This window comes from Natator depressus, chromosome 14 (genome assembly GCF_965152275.1).
Source record: "Natator depressus isolate rNatDep1 chromosome 14, rNatDep2.hap1, whole genome shotgun sequence".
Classification (NCBI taxonomy): domain Eukaryota; kingdom Metazoa; phylum Chordata; order Testudines; family Cheloniidae; genus Natator; species Natator depressus.
Window position 1 is genome coordinate 37,761,493 of NC_134247.1, and position 21,448 is coordinate 37,782,940.

The following is a 21,448-nucleotide window of genomic DNA, read 5'->3' on the forward strand; positions in this document are numbered from 1 at the left end:
CCAAGGGGGTCCCGATGAGAGAACCCATCACAAAAGGCAGCTATCAAATCCACCCTCACTCTTCTCTTCTGCAGTCCAAATAAGCCCGGTTCTCTCAGCCTCTCCCCGTAAGTCATGTGCCCCAGCCGCCTAATCATTTCTGTTGCCCTCTGCTGGCTTTCTCCAATTTGTGCACGTCCTTTTTGTGTGTGTGTGTGTGTGGGGGGGGGCAAACCTGGACCCAGTACTCCAGATGTGGCCTCACCAGTGCCGAATAGAGGGGAATAGTCAATTCCCTCGATCTGCTGGCAATGCTCCTACTAATGCAGCCCACTATGCTGTTAGCCTTCTTGGCAACAAGGGCACACTGTTGACTCATATGCAGCTTCTCATCCACTTTAATCCCCAGGTCCTTTTCTGCAGAACTGCCGCTTAGCCAGTTGTTCCCTAGCCTTTAGCAGTGCGTGGGATTCTTCCGTCCTAAGTGCAGGACTCTGCACTTGTCCTTGTTGAACCTCCAAATTGTCTCGTTCCTGTCCTTCTCCATTGCAACCCCTGCCTCTGCTTCCTGATCATGCTTCCAGCTCACCCATTGACTCTGGCTTTCAGCTTTCACCCTTGGCTCTGTGATGGATGTAGGGAACAGATATGCCTCTGAATGATTAATAGCTACTGATTCCTTCTAGCCCCCCAAAATTAGAAAAGTTGTGCACCTCTGTTTATCCCAAAATAGGATCCACCCAATAAAAAAAAACAATAAGAAAATGGTTCATATTATGTGAGACACCTTGTCTAAGAATCCATAGATCCACCCCGGTCGGGAGTTCCTCTCCCCCGAAATAGAAAGTGAAATGTCTAAATGAGACTATTGTTAATCTCCTAGACAAGAATATCTCATAATTTGCTTCTGTATAAACCTCTTTCTCCCTCCCAACCTAGCTAAAAGGAACTCCAATTTACCAAGCAAGTGTCACACCCTGCTTGTTTATGCAAAGTGTTTTCACCCGAAAGTATAAACTATACATCATTTTCCTAAATCAAATAGACTGTGAATCATCTCTTTCCCTCCAAATTAAAATCCGCACCTTTGTTAGTGTTGTGATTGTGAATCAGATCTATATCCTTCTGTACGTGGAAAATGTCTCTTGTTCTGTTGTACGTCCTAAATAAGGTGAAATGCTTATGTACAATCAAAGAATGTATGGAGTATGTCCTCTAAATTTAGAAGGTTATAAAGGTTTTCTTGGTTTTCACTGTAAATGTTGCACTCTAGGAATCGTCTGGCACAAAGAAGAAGAAATGTAAAAAAAAATATAAACCATGGTATAACTTTGGGACATTGAGAGAAATTGCTTAAAAGGGGGTGTCCCAATCGATAGGAGGGGCTAATGATGAAATACAATTCTTGAAATGAATCAGCTGTATAAAGCTGCTGATAAAAAAGGACTGAGGAAATTTGTGATACACCAATGCCATCTCCTGGATACCCATAGAAGCATCAAAGAAAAAACCTAAGCACTCATTTGACCTGAGTGCAGGTGGAATAAGTTTTGTGTGGCCCATTTCCCAGTAGTGCTGGAACAATTTTTAGCGTGAGTGTGCTGAGCTGTACCCTCCTTACCCCTGGCTGTACCCCTCACCGTCCCAGGCTGGGGCCCAGCTGGGGTAGCTGTAGAGCCCCCCGGGCAGCAGTGGGGCCCCGGGCAGCTGTGGAACCCCAGAGGTTGGTGGTAGATCCCCCAGGGCCGGTGGCCTGGACCCCAGGAGCTGGCGGAGCCCATGGGGTCAGGGGGTGGCCCTTACTTCCCATGCTTATGCCTTTTCCTAGGGGAGTGCAGAGCCGGTGCTCAGGGTGGGGGCAGCAGGCAGAGCCGTAAGTATGGAAAGGAATCAACATATGAATTTGCCAGGGTGATGGTTAGATTTCAAAGCTGAAACCTAACACTCCAAGCAGCCCGGCTAGCTCAGTCGGTAGAGCATGAGACTCTTAATCTCAGGGTCGTGGGTTCGAGCCCCACGTTGGGCGATATGAGTAAGTTTTTCAAAAAAAGTTAGTGGAAGGTATTTTAACCATTTCTTCTTTCCTGGAAATAAATGTATGTCTCTAAAAATGGCTGTTTCAACCCTCTTCGTGTTTTGGGGGGGAGGGATAGCTCAGTGGTTTGAGCATTGGCCTGCTAAACCCAGGGTTATGAGTTCAATCCTTGAGGGGGCCATTTAGGGATGGGGCAAAAATTGGGGATTGGTCCTGCTTTGAGCAGGGGGTTGGACTAGATGACCTCCTGAGGTCCCTTCCAACCCTGATAGTCTATGATTCTATGAATCCCTGGGGGGCAGACATGAGGGGGGTTTGCCTAGAGCCCCAGGGGTGGGTGAATCCGGGCCTACAAATCACTGAATGAACCTTTTGCCATGGCACTGGCAGCTCCCTGACCTGAGAACCGGGGGAGCAGAGCTGGTAGCTCCGGCCCAGGGCTGGTAGCCGCGGATGGGGGTGTGGAGACAAGAGACCGTCTCTGGCAAAGGGCTCCGTGTACCAGTTTTGTACCAGAGCGAATCACACACAGAGACAGTGTCACCGAGCAACATGGCCTGGCCAGCTCTGGGCAGCCTCTCTAGGACCAAGCAGGACCCATCACGCCTGTGTCCCTGATGCTGTGGTGGATTTACTGGAGCAATGCCCAGTCTCCAGAGAACCCCCCTTCCCCGGGATCTGCCCCCCTCCTTTCAGCCCCCACATTGACCTTGCGGCTTCTAGGCAGGACGCCTACATAGGGCTGAGAGAAGCTGCAGGAGTCCAGGGGAAGTTGGGCAGGGTCTGGGGGCAGGGGGCTGCAGATCGGTGGGTTGATCGCTAGGACCCAGGAGCGGCTGGGAGGCGGCTCTGGGGGGAGCGATCGCGGGGCTGAGGCCCGGCCGCAGGAAGTGACTCGCAGCCGCTGCGGGGACTCTGGCTCCCAGGCTCCCGGCGAGATCCCCGAGCCCCGGCGGCTGGTGCTGGGAGCACGGAGCCCGGGCTGCAGCCGGGAGAGGGGAATCTCCAGCCGGGCCCTGCCCGCTGCTCCCCGGGAGCCTCTCCCAGGGCAGAGCCCCCAGCCTGGCCAGGGCCCCTTCCCGGCCTGGCCCCGCTCGGAGGGAAGGTAAGAGACTCAGGGCTCAGAAGCTACAAGGCAAATATCCAGATCCCGCTCCCCCCGGCTACCAGTGTATTATTTTCAGACACACCCATGCTGGTGGGGTCTGTGACTCCAGAGTGTTGGGGGCTGCCTGGGGCCCTGGTCTGATTTCCGGGCAAGATGCAGATCTCAGCCACACCGGAGTCAGACCGGAGTCACTGCTGGCTCTGGCAGGGGGTGAGTGTGGATGGGCCAATGGGATCAGCCTCTGCCTGCCTGTCCCTGGGGTCTGCAGGGGCAGGACAGGGAGGTTCAGGCACTAGCTGCTGACACCAGAGGGCTCCGGTTCTGGCTAAGGAAGAGGAGGAGGCTGGTGCGTGTCTCTCTCTGCTCCTGATATTAGAGCCCTTGAATTGAGCTCCCTGGGTCAGATGCTGCCTCCTCTACCTGAGAGCCCAGAGTGTGAAACTGCTGCTCCACAGCTGGGGCTGTGCCAGGGACAGACCTTCATTAATCCCCCCTCTGTGCCCAGCACTGCTAGGGACTTTCACCGTGCCTGGAACTAGTCCCCACGGCAGTCCCACGCTCTGCCCACAGCAGCCCCTGAGCCGGTGCCTGCAGGTGATGGGGAGCCCTGGAGGACAGGGCTGGGGCCCGGCAGGAAAGTGACTCTGCACAAAGGGCCCCTTTCAGGGACCTGCTGGTGAGTTTGTACCAAAGGGGGAGGGGGCTCCCTGTGTGTCTGCGGGTCCCAGAGGTGCTGCCCTCAGTGACGCAGCCAGTTAGTAGTTGCAGCAACCAGATCTCTACTGGAGAGCAAACACCCATGTACTGGGCCAGTAGCCAGTTTTCCCACGCCGTGGGGAGGGGAGTGAGGGGTGGAGACAGTGCATAAGTCAGTAGGAACAAGGAGGGAGGGTCCCAAATCTGCCCAGATCCATTCCCTGCATCACTCTGTGGAGACAAGGTCGGTGAGGTAATATCATATATTGGAGCAACTTCTGCGAGTGAGAGAGACAAGCTTTCAAACCACACAGCTCTTCTACAGGGCTGGGAAAGGTTCTCGGCGCGTCACAGCTAAATACAAGATGGAACAGATTGTTTACCATAAGTAGGTAACACATAGTCTAAGGCAGGGGTAGTCAGTCGACGGACCGCACGCCAAATCCAGACCACGGGACACTTTTGAACAGACCCTGAAATCTTATTATTATCTTTATTATTACTAGCATTCTTTGGGCGTTTTTTTTATTATTTTCTCTGCAGTCCAGACCTCGACTGTACCTTGACCAAGAAATTTGGACCTTGACGGAGGGTAGTCAATTATTTTTTGTCTAAGGGACCCTTCAAGGTGAAGTGGCCTGTTAACAACTCTGCAGTCACAGGAGAAAAAAGGGGGGAGTTAGTGAGTTGCCGATTCTTGTAATCAGCCAATAATCCAGTGTTTTTATGAAGACTGTGATTTTTAGTGTCTGGTGGAGTTACGAATTTAAGCTCCCAGGTGTCTTTTGAAGATGTGCAGGTTTCCGTTGAGGATGAGGGCTGAGAGGTCAGATATGGAGTGATCGCTCTGTGACAAGTTTTCACCCACTGGTGTTTTTGTCTTTTATCACGTTTTAGTGTGAGTTCGTTCGAGAGCAGTGATTGGTTTCACCCACATAGTTGTTATCGGAGCATTTATGCACTGGATGAGGTGCACCCCATATTGTGATAGGCTGTGTAGGACCCATGGATCTTGAAAGCTGTGTTACGGGGAGATGTTGATCACTGTAGCAGCGGAGATATGCCTGCAGGTTTTGCGTCTGTTGGTTTGGCAGGGTCTGGTGCTGCTTTGAATTGCTGCGATTGACTTCCCAGGGACTGTGGTAAGGAGGAAAGAGAGGAAAAACCAGTTTGTGTGTCTGCTGAGTTACCACTCTGCTGGGGGGACCCACTGCCTTGAAGATAAAATCATTGAATCCACCAAAGTAGCTCCTCTGTTTCTGATTTTTTTTTGCGTGTTTGACTCAGAGACTCTATACAGTCGATGGCTTGACTGTCCTTTGGTTCTATATGAAATGTATGCAAGAGATCAAATAACCAAGACTAGTCAGGTTGGTTGCTCTAAGCCAATGACAATATAGTACAGGGGAAAAAAGGGTTCCATACGATACCAGTCTCCGGGAAGTCGTCACCTGCAGCATTGGTACGTTCACCTTCTACACAGGGTGTGCAAAGTGACAACCCTAATGCCATCCCTTTATACATGTGTACACTGTACGTCAGGGGTTCTCAACCTTTTCCTTTCTGAGCCCACACCCCATGTAAAAAACCCCACAGCCCACCTGTGCCACAAAAAGCCAGTGCCGGTGTTAGTGGGTAGCAAGCCAGGCAATTACCTGGAGTCCCACACCAGAGGGGCCCCTGCAAAGTTAAGTCGTTCAGGCTTTGGCTTCAGCGCTGGGTGGCGGGCCTCGGGGGCCCCGGGTTTCGGCGCCATGTGGCACAGCTTTGGTTTTCTGCCCTGGGCCCCAGCGAGTCCCTGCTTGTCGGCCCCCCTGAAACCTACTTGCGGACCCCGGGGTTGAGAACTGCTGCTGTATGTCATCTGAAATGAGATTGAACCAATCAGCTTTTTACCTTGTTTTTCTGGTGCCACGGTGGACCCTTTGTCTCATGATTTCCAAGTACCACAGGGCGTGAAGGCATCTCCTAGGTTTGTAGGTAAAACCATTATATGTCTTGTCCTCATCCCTTGAGACGTTCTAGTTTAGACCTGTGAGAATGACTTCCTACCTGTTGCTACTTGCTCAAAGGTCCTGCTCCTGACAGTTTTCCAAGTACTTCAGCTAATGCAAAGTTTTCTGGGCTACTTAGATTCATAGATTCTAAGGTCAGAAGGGGCCATTATGATCATCTAGTCTGACCTCCTGCACAATGCAGGCCACAGAATCTCACCCACCCACTCCTGCGATAAACCTCTCACCTATGTCTGAGCTATTGAAGTCCTCAAATTATGGTTTAAAGACTTCAAGGTGCAGAGAATCCTCCAGCAAGTGACCCGTGCCCCATGCTATAGAGGAAGGCGAAAAACCCCCAGAGCCTCTTCCAATCTGCCCTGGAGGAAAATTCCTTCTCGACCCCAAATATGGCGATCAGCTGAACCCGGAGCATGTGGACAAGATTCACCAGCCAGATACCCAGGAAAGAATTCTCTGTAGTAACTCAGATCCCACCCCATCTAACATCCCATCACAGGCCATTGGGTCTATTTACCATGAATATTTAAAGATCAATTAATTGCCAAAATCATGTTATCCCATCATACCATCTCCTCCATAAACTTAGCGAGTTTAACCTTGACATGGGTGAACAGAACTATGGGGAGGGTGTAATAGATTCAGTGAAGATACCTTCCGGTCCTTTATTGAAATTATTCCTAGCATATGTATATTGGCTAACAAAATCCACATTGCACTTCAAATTGTCCCGTATTCCCACGGGAGAGGGAAGGGAAATGGCTGTGATGGAGCCAGCTCAGGTAGGGGATTTTCAGGGAGCTGCAAGGGGGTTGTTGTGGAGGGGGAGGGGCAGGAAATACACAGGGGGAGCCAGGGAGGGGACAGGGGACACGGGACACATTTAACTTGGAGCCTGATTTTCTGAACAGGCCCATTGGCGAGTGGGGAGAAGGGGGAACATTCCCCCCATTTCTGAACCAGGAAACACCCCCCTGGGCAGGGCTGGGAAAACTGACCAGACTCCCAGTGCTGGAGCCTGACCCCACTGGCCAGAGGCTGCTGTGAAATACGAAGGGAAGCTGTCGGGATTCCTGTCCCTGTCCCCGTCCCCGGCTCAGAGCTCTGCTTCCCGTATCTGCCTGTGGCTGGCAGGCGTGTGGGAAATGATAAGACCCCTGCCCTGCTCTGTGTGCTGGGGGGGACAAGCAGCTCTCACCTTCTCCCACCCCCTGAAGCCTCCTGGCTCCTCTGAGCAGGGTGCGGGGAGGATTCTGCTTTTTTGGGCCTCCTCCCCCATGACTAGTGGGATTGCGGCTGGGGCAGCAGGTGCTGAATGGGGGACTCTTGTTGTTTCAGATGCCGGTGACCTTCGAGGAGGTGGCTGTGTATTTCACTGAGGGGCAGGGGGCTCTGCTGGACCCTGCTCAGAGAGCCCTCTACAGGGACGTCATGCAGGAGAACTATGAGACAGTGATCTCGCTGGGTAAGGGATTCCTGTGCCCTCGGTTATTAGAAGCCGTGGGGTCTGCGTGTCTGACTCTGGTCAGGTTCTTCCCTGGTCAGTTAGGTTTGAAGGGAGTGGGTTGCATAGTCCACACATCCAGTCTGAAAGAGACTTCCATCTCCATACCCCCTGCGGTCGAGTCAGGGAGTCATAAATATAATGGACATGCTAATTCATCCCCATTCCTCCCGCTTTCAAGGGAGCAGAAGCAGTGCACCCTGTTCCCTTACACCCTGTTCCCTTTTCTTCCTAGGTCTTGCTCCATCCATGTGGAGGACTTTGGAGGTTGAGAAATTGGCAGGGATTTAACACCAGAGCTGTTGCCGTGTTAGCAAGTCCCCACGCCATGCCTCCTCCCGGGCCCCACAAATACTGAATGTTCCTACTGGGTTTCTGACAAATCTCTCCTACCCTGGGGACTCAGTGACCCTGTTCCCATCTGTTCAGATTCCACATCCTCCTGCAGGGCATGGGGCCAGCTTAAAATCAGGGAATGTTCTTTGTGACAGATCCTCTACCAGTGCTCCATGCACCCTGATTTTGTCTGATTTCATTCGCTGAGCAGGATTCCCCGTTCCCAAACCTGAGCTGATCGCCCGGCTGGAACGAGGGGAAGAGCCATGGGTCCCATATCTCCAGGCCGCTGAGGAAAGGGAGAGCCAGAGAGGCACCCGCACAGGTGAGGAGTCAGAGAAACTGACACAGAAACTATCTGATGAATGAAGGAAAAAGCTGGGACTCCCAGAATGTCCTGTGCGCGAGAGCCCCCAGTTCTGCCCCGTCTCACCCAGGTCAGGGCTGCAGTCAGCAGGTGTTGTAGCATCAAGGCAAATATCTGTCACGGCTTCCCACCCACCCTGTTAGCTGTCAGGGATTTACTCCCTGACTTTCCTTCCCTGGGAGTGTTTGGGTGGGATGTGGAGGCAGAATCCAATGTCTCCATCTCCCCAACGGTCACTGTGTTGTGTTTCCCAATGCTGAGGAGAAAGGGGAACAGCGGTGACTCTTGTCTGGATTCTCTCTCTTCCAGCAGGCGATGAGACAGTGAGTGAGAACGAAGAGGAGAATTGTCAATCTGAAGGTCCTGAGCAAATGGAACCCCTGGGGACCGTTATGAAAACAGCTGATGGGAATTTTTCCCAATGCTTGGAACAGGGGGAAGCCTGGAGAAGTTGGCACAGGTTAGAGAGGCAGCTGGGAAACCACCCAAGGAAGAAAGGGGATGAATCCATTGAATGTGGGGGAGGATGCACAGATCCTAAGGAAACCACAGCCCAGCAGACAGATCCCAAGGAGGAGAAACTCTATAAATGCCTCGAGTGTGGGAAAAGCTTCAGTGTGAGAACCAACCTTATTACTCATCAGAGAAACCACACAGGAGAGAAGCCCTATAAATGCTGGGAGTGTGGGAAAAGCTTCCATCAGAGTTCAAGCCTCACTAAACATCGGAGAATCCACACGGGAGAGAGACCCTATGAATGCCTCGACTGCAGGAAAAGATTCAGTGTGAGAACGAACCTTATTACCCATCAGAGACTGCACACAGGAGAAAAACCCTATAAATGCTTGGATTGCGGGAAAAGCTTTAGTCAGAGCTCAAGCCTTACCAATCATCGGAGAATCCACACAGGAGAGACACCCTATAAATGCCTCGACTGTGGGAAAAGTTTCAAGGTGAAAACCAACCTGATTACACATCAGAGAAACCACACGGGAGAGAAACCCTATACGTGTTCGGACTGTGGGAAAAGCTTCAGCCAGAGCTCAAGCCTCACGAAACACTGGAGAATCCACACGGGCGAGAGACCTCATAAATGCCCAGTGTGTGGGAAAAGTTTTAGCGAGAGCTCAACACTTATTAAGCATGGGAGAGTCCATACGCGGGACAGACCCTATGAATAACTCCAGCGTGGGAAGAGATTGAATGAAAGATAAGCCATTGTTATGCATCAGGGAACCCACACAGGAGAGAAACCCCATAAATGCTTGGACTGTGGGGAAAGCTTTAGTTGCTCCTGAAACCTTACGAAACATCGGCGAATGCACAAGGGTGGGAGACCCTAGAAATAACTGTGGGAAAAGATTCAGAGCTCACACATGATTACACATCGGAGAATTCATGAGAGAGAGAAAGACCTTCAATATGGGGGAAGCTTCTACTGTAGGAGCACCAGTTGCAGGCATCATCAAGAGTCCTGTGGGAGCATTTTGAAAGCTGAAGACATATAAGTGTAGCTAATTCCATGTCGAACATCAGAGACTCCTCCACACAGCCGGGAAATTCTCTCAGGGCCCCGACTGGGGATAGCCGTAGTGACCAACCCATTTCCTCGTTCCCACACACATCAGGGGTATTTGGCTCCCAAGGATCCAGCTGCCCATCGCTGGCGTGAGGATCCAGCAGCAGCCGAGCAGCAGCTAGTCAGTGACCCTCTGGGTCTGCCTGGTCTAAGGAAACCCCAGGCAGAGGAGGAGAAGCCCCCATCAGCCCCTCCTCCCTCCTGCAGCCCTGGCTGCTGAGCTAATGGGCCACAGAGGGAAAGGGAGAGAGAGAAACTCCTCCAGCCACTCCATCTGTCTGGCTGAAGCTCCCCCCTCTCCTTTCCCCTCCCAGCCAGGATCCCCCTGCCATGGAGATGAGGAGAAGGACACTTGGGCCAGGCCCTACCTTCACTCTACACACCTGTCCCCATCCCCCATCTTCCACAAGCCCCTGGGCTGGGCTCCCCCACTTACCTGGGGCTGTTCCCTGCAGAGGGAGTGTCCTTGGGGGCCGGTAACTCCTCCCCTCCCCTCTCCGAATCCCCCAGGGTGTTGGGCTCTGGGGGATCAACCGTTAAGGGACCAGGGCAATGGGTTATGGGGAGGAAACTGGGGATTGAATGGCTGGGGCTGGTGGAGCTGGGAAGCAGGGGGAGTTGGGTTCTGGGGCTATCGAGTGTTTGGGGATGATGGGATAAGAGGCGAGGGAGAGCACAGGGGTAGAGAGGTGCTGCCTCTCCTCACCCCCTTTGCCCCTTCTCGCTTCCCCTGCTGCATTCAGGCAGCACCACTGAGAGGGGCTGATTCCCACAGGGCCCTTTGTGGGAGGCCTGGAGATCCCACCTCTGCCTCCGCAGCATCAGCCTCTGAACATCCGTCTGTGGTAGGAAAAACAGTCAGGATTAGCCAGCTTGTCTCCTCTGACTCTCCACCACTTTTCCTAGTCTAGACTGACCTTGAGCATCTTATTTATTCGGATCACCCCATTAGCAGAGTGATTGTTACAGTCACGAGTTCTCCCTTTGGGGATAAATGGTCTCATTCGCAGATTCTCACAAAATGCTCCATTGTGGGTTTCCCCACACCCCCATTTTCTCCCTTCTATACCAGAATTACATTTATTCTCAAAAAGCTGGAGCAGGGACAGTAAAAGGTGGTGTTTTAGCTGCTATGTTCTTTGAGAGCGATGGGGTGAGTCCGAGGGATTCCCTCCTTCCTCGGTCACTGTCATGCTCCATCTTTGACACAGCAGCCTCTGTCCAAGCCTTGGAGAGTTTTATCCTCTCCCTATTCTACCCCTCCGCCTCCCGAAGTGTCACTTGCCACAGTGTCCTTTGCTCTCCAGGAATGGCCCATTGATTGCTTTGATCCTAAATCAGACTCCTGAGAGCAAGAGAAAAACATGTTGCAGACCTGGAGGGGGAATTCAAATGAAGGCCAAAGCGCAGCGGGAGGTTTCTGAGCTTCAGACCCTGTTTCCATCTATTGGTAAAGTGGCTTCTGGGATTTCCCAGCTAAATTCAGATCATTTGCCCATGAGAAGGTTCCCCCCTCCCCCTCCTTTCTTTTGTTAGGGTAATGCAAAAACTTTTGTAAGTTACACAACCAAATAAGGAGGTGCTGAATGAAGCAGGTTTAGCCAGATGAGAAGAAAATGGGTCAATTTATTTTCCTTATTTTGAATTTGAAGATTCTCTTGATATATGCCATCATGTGCCAGCAATGCCCCTCTGCCATGTACATTGGTCAAACTGGACAGTCTCTACATAAAAGAATAAATGGACACAAATCAGATGTCAAGAATTATAACATTCAAAAACCAGTCGGAGAACACTTCAATCTCTCTGGTCACTCGATCACAGACCTAAAAGTGGCAATTCTTCAGCAAAAAACCTTCAAAAACAGACTCCAACGAGAGACTGCTGAATTGGAATTAATTTGCAAACTGGATACAATTAACCTAGGCTTGAATACAGACTGGGAGTGGATGGGTCATTACACAAAATAAAACTATTTCCCCATGTTTATTCCTCTCCCCACCTCCCACTGCTGGAAATGGCCCACCTTGATTATCACTACAAAAGGTTTCTCCCCCCTCCCCCACCACTCTCCTGCTGGTAATAGCTCACCTTAAGTGATCACTCTTGTTACAGTGTGTATGGTAACACCCATTGTTTCATGTTCTCTGTGTATATAAATCTCCCCACTGTATTTTCCACTGAATGCATCCGATGAAGTGAGCTGTAGCTCACGAAAGCTTATGCTCAGATAAATTGGTTAGTCTCTTAGGTGCCACAAGTACTCCTTTTCTTTCTGGGATTTCACTTTATGAACGCGTGAAAGTGTTTTATAGCCCACCCGGGATTGTGAGTTTTTCTGTCCTTGGTGAAGGCTGTTTGGTCACGTACTTTGATATTAGTTTACTTTGACAGGATGTAGCTCTGCTATATTGGAGACTTCACAAACAATTGATCATTTGCCAGAATAGTCCTTACGTACTTTTTTCACCCTTTTCTACCCTTCCCTCTAAAGATTTCCGGGTGGTTTGAACATTGAAAATGATCAATAGCGATCAGCACACACACTGAGTGCGAGATTTACACTCCAGGGGGATATGAGATGCAGTCAGGAGCAGGGGAGGATGGGGCTGGAAAACTGCAGGGTTTGCTCTTCAGAGCCAGACAGATGAGGCTGAGAACTGTGAACTCACTACACTGGGGCCAGAAAGAGACAGGAATTTTCCTGCGAGTCCCTGAATTCTAAATGACAGTGAATGATGCCCCTAGAAGAATGATCCAGGGCGGGGGAACCATCTCCTGTTTGCGGAGAGGAGGAATCTGGACAGAGGCGATAAGGAAGCCAGGGAAGTGAACTGGCCTCACCAACCCTGAAGCCAGGCAAACCTCTGTCACCAAGAGGCAGAAGTGCATCCTGACAGCCCAGTTAGTCACTCCCCCAACGTCTACCGCTGTTTCCTCTGTGCGGACAACAGAGACTGTCTGTGCTCCACTCACCCCACACTGCATCCATCTTCTAACCCGAGCTCCCTGGGTTTCCTGCTCCTTTGTGACTGGGTCCCAGCATCTCTCATGAATTGTCTGCACTTTTCCACTGGTTTTAACTTGTTCCTCTTTCCCTGGTGCCTGCAGATGCTGGGAGAATCCATGTGCTGGCCTGGGGCAGAAATGCATATTTGTGGGGTGGGTGCTAGGTGGGGAGAGGGGATGGTTAACTTGTATTTCTTGCTGGCTAAGAATAAAGGAGAATTCAGCTTCTCAAACTCCCAGCGGCCCTTGTCTTGAATAATGGGAAAAATGATCCCAGCAGCTGTCTCTCTGAGTTGTTATTTCTCCAGCCTTCACCACGGCAGACTGCAGACCAGAGCTGCCAACTCCTTGGGTTTTCAGACTCTTCTATGGGGAAAATCCATCATCCACAGGGAAAACCCCCTCTGGCTGTCCTGATCCATTCACTTTTCTCCTGTGGAAGGAGGGTCAATGAGCCTGGGGAAGGATCTTTTTCTTTTAACCTGAATTGAACCGTTGTGGAGAGGAGCAATAATCTGTGCTGTGAAGGACTTTGCGATCTATGGATGCAAAGTGCTCTCTAAGAGAGAGGTATGGTTTTGATTTATTTTCCCCCAAGCCATGTCAGGCCCTTCATTCAGATCAATGGCTTTTGTGTGTTCGGAGGTGATGCAATAACTTCCAATTGCTGCATCTGATCAAATCATGCGTTTCAGGCGATGTTGGAGGCAGCCAGCAGGAGATAGCTGGTGCTATTTTGGTGAACATCGGAAAACTGCAAGCAGAAATGGGGCCTTTCTGGTATCTGGGCACTAGACCCCTCTGCTTCAACCAGGTCTGTAATTGTCCATAGATCAAGACCTGGGTTGTGGCAGCCACTGAGGGCTGGACAGACAAAGGGATGTCCGTGTTGCGATGCCTAACTTTTAGGCACCTAGAAAATCAGTGGAACAACATTAGGATCCAGAAAGCCTGAGTTGATCACATAAGAACAGCCAGAATGGGTCAGACCAAAATTTCATCTTGCCCAGTATCCTGTCTTCTGACAGTGGCCAAGGCCAGGTGCCCCAGACGGAATGAACAGAACAGGCAATCATCAAGTGATCCAACCCTTGTTGCCCATTCCCAGCTTCTGGCAAAACCGAGTCTAGGGACACCCTCCCTGCCCAGCCTGGCTAATAGCCATTGATGGACCTATCGTCCAGCAACTTACCTAGTTCTTTCTTGAACCCTGTTATAGTTTTGGCCTTCACAACATCCTCTGGCAAGGAGTTCCACAGGTTGACTGTGCTTTGTGTAAAGAGCAAGCCTGCTTATACGATGCATGAAGAGAGACAAGCACCTAGGAATGGGATCCAAAAAGCCAGCACGTTAGGCCAGGAGCCACCTAAGCTAGCCAACAGGAGATGCTGAGGAGAGGGATGTGTCTAATCACCACATCTCTCATGGAGATACCAGCCCCGATTGAGGTTGTGAATTATGAATGCACAGCTGGGAACTCCTCTCCTGGAGTCAGATACCTAAACTCTATTCTTGTGAATAGCTATGCACAAAACAGCTGGAGGAGGGAAGTGAGTCCTTCCTAAAACTTCTCACCCTGGAGTTAGAGCAGTCACCCTGATGGGGGAGATGCAGGGTCTGTTTTCCTCTCTGCCTGATGGGAAGAAAGCTGTGAGAGATCCCTGTTGAAATCCCATGAGGACAATGCTCTAACCACTGGGCCATGGGATAGTCTGATATGGGGCTCCCTCAATCTCTCCTGTTGAACCTGGTGGACTTTGGATTAGTCATTAAACAGTCATTGGAAAAGGGAATTGGACCCACCCAGGCAGGTGCCCTAAACACTAGCGTGCAGGGTCATTCTCATGCTCTCTGGCCAAGTGAAAGTCCCCTACTCGGCTGGGCACAGAGGGGGCTTTAAGGAAGGTCTCCCCACAGCACAAACCCCGCTGGGGGAGCAGCAGCTGCTCAGTTCAGGCTTCCAGATCACGGCTGGGGGGAGACTGCAGCTTCTGACGGAGGAAGAGAAACAGAAGCAGCTCGAACACAGCTTCCTCTCTCTGATGGGAGGGATATATGGAACAGAAATGCCTTGAAGGATTAATAACAGGATTCCTTCTGGCCCTCGGAAATTAGAATAGCAATCCCACCTCTGTTTATCCCAAAATAGGATCCACCTATGAAGACGGAAAGAAAATGGTTCACATTATGTGACACTGAGTTTTGTCTACACTGCAATTAGGATCCCGTGAGGTGTGTGGGTCCCGGAACTCGGATCTGAGCCGGAAGCCTACACTAGAGTGAAACAGCCCCAGTCAGCAGGCATGGGCCAGCAGTGGGTTTTAAATGCAGTGTAGACATACCCTTTGTCTAAGGACCCACAGATCAGCCAAGGTTGGGCCTTTGCCGCCCCATGAATAGAAATTCAAATGGCTAGAAGAGAGTATTATTAATCACTTTGGCAAGAATCTCTCAGGATTTGCATATAGATAAAACCTCTTTCTCCCTCCCAACCTAGCTAAATAGAACCAAGTGACCAAGTCAGGGTGCCCCCCTGCTTTCTTACCCAAAGTGTCCCATTGCATGCTGGGAGTGGATCAAGAGGCGAGTGGGGAAATCTGTAAATTAAGCAAACTAGAAACGTAGCTGTAAGATTGAAGGTCAAATGGGGCAAATTACCTGTTACCCCCAAGAAATCCCAGCCCCATGTTTTCACCCCAAATTATAAACTGCACATTGTTTTCCTGGTAAATCAAGTATACCAGGGATAAACTGCCTCATTTCACCCGGATTGGAATCTTCACATTTGTCTGCCATGTGAGTCAAATCTACCGCCTTCTATATGTGAATAATGTCTCTTGCTCTGAGTCCTAAATCAGGGGAAATCCTTATGTATAATCAATATATATGTATATGGATGTATATCTCCTCCAAATTTAGAAGCTCGTAAGGGTTTTGTGGGTTTTCATTGTAAATAATTGTTGCACTCGTAGAAGTAATAGGAATCGTCTGGCATAAAGAAGGAGGAATGTTAAAAGATATAAACCAGGGTATAATTTTTAAATATTAAGAGAAATTGCTTAAGGGGGGGGGTGTTTCAATTAGTAGTAGGGGCTAATAATTAAATACAGTCCTTAAAATGAATCAAATTTAAAAATCTTCCAATAAGAAGAGGATTAAAGAAATGTGTTATACATCAGCTCCATCTACTTGGTACCAGTGGAAGCAGCAGAGAAACTAAACTGAAATCTGCCCGCTCCCTTGGCATGTGCCAATAGGAATAAGAGGGTGGCCTCCTCCAATGAGCCCTGAAACTAGGGCATATAAACGGAGATCACCATGTGCTAAAGAGAGTTGACTGAACCCAGCACAAGGTGCTGCAGAATCCTTTAAGTGCAATGGATGCCTGGACCAGCCAGGTAGAAAGAATTCTCCCCCATCCCAGGGTTAACAGGGTGAGAAGAAGTGGTGAGAATTCATTTCAAGGGTTGTATTTCCCCTTTTATATAAATAATGGTAGATTATCTTGCTGAGTCTGCACTCTCTAGTGAGACTTCAAGTAACCGTCTTTTAGAATTTTAACTCCTTTATAAGCCCAAGCAAATTGGCCTAAGAGAGAGTGAAAAAAATTGCTTTTAAGCAATTGCTTTTAACAGTCTAAACTTGTCTCTTTTGGACCAATGCAGTCAAACTGTACTAACCATGCTCCTCAAAGTGCCTTTAAGACAAGTGCACCCTTGGAAGTGTGATAAATGTGTTAGGTACTAAAGAACTGAAAACTGATGGTAATAAGTAACTGGAATAAGAATTCCCTAACAACCCCTACCTTTCCCCCACTATCCCCCCAAAAGATGATGTATCAGAAGCCCAATCTACCTGGAGTCAGTGTGTAATGTTCTCATGGAAGACCAAATGTCTTCATAATTGGATCCTGTGCCTCTGTGGGTGCATGTCGGTTTTTCAGCGAATGGGGTGTTGGTTAGCTCAGTTAGGCAGCCAACGAATGAGGGAGAATCGCAGATTTCCGGTTTTGTCAAATGACTCTTTTTGGCCACCAGTAGTTGTAGCCGTGTTGGTCCCAGGATGTTAGAGAGACAAGGCAGGTGAGGTAATCTCTTTTCTTAGCCCAACATCTGTTGGTGAGAGAGACACGCTTTCGAGCCACACAGATCTCGGAGTACCTTTCCCATTAGAATGAACCAATTTATTTTACTTTTTTGGTGCTTTAATTGTAAAGACGCATCTTGCTCTGAGCCACCTTACAACTTCTAGCCTAGTGGTTAGAGCGCTTGCTGGGGATGAGGGAGACCCACGTTGAAGTCCCCTCCTAGGCAAAGGAGGAGGCGGGTTTTGAACAGGGGTCTCCCTCATCCCAGGTGAATGCTATGCCCTCCCACTTTTTATCTGCTTTAAGGGCGAGCAACAGGGGAGAGGGGGCAGAGAGGAGTGAGTGGGGGGCAAGGCCTTGGGGGAAGAGATGGAGCGAGTGTGGGGCCTTGGGGGAAGAGGCAGAGCAAGGGCAAGGCCTTGGGGGGGAAAAGGTGTGGCAGGGATGGAGCTGTGGGGGAAGGGGCAGAGCAGGGGCATGGTCATGGTTTGGGCACCAGTGGCCCTCCAACTTCTAGGGAGCTTCTAGCACTCCTGCTCTCACCGATGTAACCCGCCCGCTACACTGACTTAATAACTCCACCTCTGTGAGAGGCGTAGCGCTTAGGTCAACACAGGATCAGCATAGACACTGCGTTGCTTACATTGACTGTTGCCGCCTTTCAGAAAGCATCCCACAATGCCCCACACTGGCAGTTGGATCGGTGCAGGTGCTCCTGGTGAGGACGCGCAACGCCGACACAGGGAGCATACTGTGGACGTGTAAAACCGATTCAGTTACTGCGGCGGCTGTACATCAATGTAATGTAGGTTGCCTTAATTTTGCGGCATAGAATTGCCCTGAGTGTTTTCAGAGTAGCAGCCCTGTGAGTCTGTGTAGGAGGACTTGTGGCACCTTAGAGACTAACAAATTTATTTGAGCATAAGCTTTCGTGAGCTACAGCTCACTTCATCGGATGCATTCAGTGGAAAATACAGTGGGGAGATTTATGTACACACAGAACATGAAACAATGGGTGTTACCATACACACTAACCAGAGTGATCACTTAAGATGAGCTATTACCAGCAGGAGAGCGGTGGGGGATGGGGGGGGAACCTTTTGTAGTGATAATCAAGGTGGGCCATTTCCAGCAGTTGACAAGAATGTCTGAGGAACAGTGGGAGGTGGGGGGAGGAATAAACATGGGGAAATAGTTTTACTTTGTGTAATGACCCATCCACTCCCAGTCTCTATTCAAGCCTAAGTTAATTGTATCCAGTTTGCAAATTAATTCCAATTCAGCAGTCTCTCGTTGGAGTCTGTTTCTGAAGATTTTTTGTTGAAGAATTGCCACTTTTAGGTCTGTAATCGAGTGACCAGAGAGATTGAAGTGTACTCCGACTGGTTTTTGACTGTTATAATTCTTGACGTCTGATTTGTGTCCATTTATTCTTTTACGTAGAGACTGTCCAGTTTGACCAATGTATATGGCAGAGGGACATTGTCCTTTTTGAATCTAGCCCTTGGGCCTTTTCCTCACTGCTAAAGATGATTCCTTTTGTTTTGTTTTACATTGGGGGTAACTAAGATGTGGGAGCTTTTCTGAAGTAAAAACAGCCTGGACAGGGTACTTCAGTTTGTAGCAGTGAGGAAAAGGGCTGGGAAAATGATGTCTCTGAAATGACACATGCCTGTGCCAAAGTACAGAATTTGGTGTTGACAACTTGTTTGATATGAGCAACAGAGATGGGGGGGGGGCAGTCTGTATGAGGAACAATGCTAGATATTTCACCAATCATTTGTGTTTACAAGGGATTCATAAGTATTCCAAATCCTGTTCTCAATGCTTTACATTATTTTTTGTGGGCATTAGAAGTCTGTTCACTCTAGAAACTGTATGGCCTGATCGACAGTGGAAAGAGACTAAGAAAGAAATCCCACCACCTTCATGGGGGCATGGATCAGCGTACGCGTCTCAGTCTGCGTTAGTACCCAGCCCGGGCCGGGGAAGCTAATGATCCAACTAGCGGACCAAATTCAATGATGAATCCTGCTCACGTGCCACCCATGGCCATAGGTATCAAAGGCCAGGGCAGGCTAAGCCTCCCCTAACCCAGGCCGTGGCCCCACCATGTTCCACCCTGAGGCCCCGCCTTCCTCTCCCTCTTCCCTGAAGCTGGTGGGGGCTCAGTGCCAGCCGGCAACCTGGAGCTCAGGCCCGCCAGCAGCCAGGGGCTGGAGCCATCCTGGCTGCCTCGGGTCAGCCTAGGGGTCAGGCCAGCGGCCCGCGGTGGTGCGGGGCCCGGCCAGTGGCTCGGGTGGCTGGGATAGGTGGGGCGGGGCTCCTCTGACCACAGAGGGGAGGCCTCAGGGCTCTGGCCATTGTGGGGGAGATGTGGGTGGAAGGGGAGGGGCCTGTGGGTTAGCCTCCCCGAAGGGGGGGTTCACGTACCACCTGTGCACGAGGCATGTTGTGTGTATGCTAAGAAGAAGACCGCCTTCATGCCAGGTTTTATGTACAATAGCCCTGAGGTTTAACTCAACAGAATGCTTCTCCAAATTGGAAAAATACCTTTCTTTTTTGTGTGCCCAAATTTAACAGAGATTCCCGAATGGGAGCAAAATATGACAGACCGTGGTCCCCCTCCATTACAGCTTCCTAGCCCTGCACTGACTAGAGCAGTGCTTCTCAAGCTATCTGATGTGGGGGACCGGCGATTTTTTTTTCCAATGTGCGCGCAGACTGGCAGCTGATGGCTCACGGGCCGGCACCGATCTGCGGACCACCACTTTGAGTAGCACTGGGTTAGAGGATGGGGAAAGGCAGAGGCAGCAAATTGCAACAGAGCAGCAAAAGAGACCAGCTAAGATGTCAGGAATTGCTCTGCACAGCAAATTGTGCCTGCAGCAGTTTGTAACGTTGTACTGGCTCAGAGAGGGACAGTGGGGATGCCCTGGAGGTGGGGTGGGTGTGAGGGGTTAGTCTAGGCCTACAAATAACTGAACCAACCTGGTGGCACAGCACTGACAATCCATGACCTGGCTTAGGGGAGCAGACTTTTGTAGCCCAGAGAACTGGCTTTAGCATTTATTTTATTCAGCAGTAACGCAATGAACCTCCAGGCCTGTATCCTGTAAGTAGGGCCCTACCAAATTCACAGCCGTGAAAAACGCGTCACGGACCATGAAACCTGGTCTTTTGTGTACTTTTACCCTATACTGTACAGAGTTCGTGGGGGAGACCAGTGTTTCTCAAACTGGGGGTCCCGGTCCAAAAGGGGGTCATGGGGAGCGGTTGCAAGGTTATTGTAGGGGGCTCGTGGTATTGCCACCCTTACTTCTGCACTGCCTTCAGAGCTGGGCTCCTGGCCAGCAGCCCCCACTCTCCAGCTGCCCAGCTCTGAAGGCAGCACTGCTGCCAACAGCAGCGCAGAAGTAAGGGTGGCAATGCCATGACCCCCCTTAAATAACCTTGTGACCCCCCCACAATCCCCTTTTGGGTCAGGACCCCTACAGTTACAACAGGTGAAATTTCAGATTTAAATAGCTGAAATCATGAAATTTACAATGTTGTTAATCCTGTGACTGTGAAATTGACCTAAATAGACCACGAATTTGGTAGGGCCCTACCTGTAAATCACTGGTTTCAGCAGTTAGCATAAGGCTTGAAGCCTCTGACCTTTGGCACAGATCAATGGCCCAATGCCCCCCCCCTCAGTTTTGGGGAGCTGGGAAGAGAGTGTTTAAGGGGGAAGTTTGTCCATGACAACACCAGCCAACCACAGGAACGTGAGCTAACACCAGCTTTGGGATAGCTTAGGATGGGAACATCCGCAGATGTCTGACCATGGCAACGGATTGACGTATAGGATAATAAGCTGAGATCATTAATATGCTAACCTATAGGAGAAGGGCACCCCAACATTAGTAGGGTGAGGAAATCAACATAAGAAAGAGGAGAGAAACCCCCACTCAATATGCATCAGACACAGTAGTGTCAACATAACACATTCTAAACGTACCCCAGCCCGCATGCGGGAGGATAGGGAGCCGTAGCCCTTGGGAGGTGCCAGGTTGATGGCCATGGGTGATCATAAGGAAGGTGATGGTGATGAGGAAGATGATGGCTAACATTTCAGGTTGTTCTGCAAGGGACGGTGTATGTGGATGGACAGATGGACAGTCTGTGTTATCTCTGTCTACCTTACTGTGTTGGAATGTTTGTGACTTATCTAAATGTACAGTATTAATAAACTGGTACAAAGACAGAAGGGTTCCTAAAGTGTGAGTGTTGCAACCGTGCACATCGGGATTCCCAACTGATCGAACAGTAATTTTAATGCTACTGGGCCTGATCTTGGGACAAGAACCTATCAAACCTCAAAGTGATAACTTCAGTATCATTAATATAGGATTGATCGATCAGGCTAAACCTTGTAGCACCAGCCCAGGGCTAGTAGCCAGGGAGCATGATATGGAGACAAGATGCCAGCGCTGACCAACTGCTCCCTGGTCCAATCTTTCACCAGAGAGAATCACACATGGAGTCAATGTCACTAGGAAATGTGTCTGATGTGGGCTGTCTCTCTAGGACCAGGACCCTATCACGCCTGGGTACTCCTTGTTGGGGACTCTCTGAAACAATCCACAATCTTCATAAAAATCCCCCCTCCCCAGGATCGTGGCCTTTCTGTCCTCCTATTGATCCTGTGGCTTCTAGGCAGGACGCCTGCATAGGGCTGAGAGAAGCTG

At 50.1% G+C, this 21,448-nt stretch overlaps 1 protein-coding gene and 1 non-coding gene across 2 annotated transcripts; both read left to right on the forward strand.

Moving 5' to 3' along the window:
- The first annotated feature begins 1,932 nt into the window (after positions 1–1,932).
- TRNAK-CUU (transfer RNA lysine (anticodon CUU)) lies at positions 1,933–2,005 on the forward strand. Its single transcript has one exon. It is a non-coding gene; the product is annotated as a tRNA-Lys (tRNA).
- Positions 2,006–2,914: 909 nt separating this feature from the next.
- On the forward strand, positions 2,915–12,810 carry LOC141998501 (uncharacterized). Its single transcript, XM_074971366.1, has 4 exons — positions 2,915–3,119; positions 7,172–7,298; positions 7,885–7,998; positions 8,350–12,810. Exons 2-4 carry the CDS (start codon positions 7,172–7,174, stop codon positions 9,219–9,221), a joined length of 1,113 nt encoding a protein of 370 aa, XP_074827467.1. The 5' UTR covers positions 2,915–3,119; the 3' UTR covers positions 9,222–12,810.
- The last annotated feature ends 8,638 nt before the right edge of the window (positions 12,811–21,448 follow it).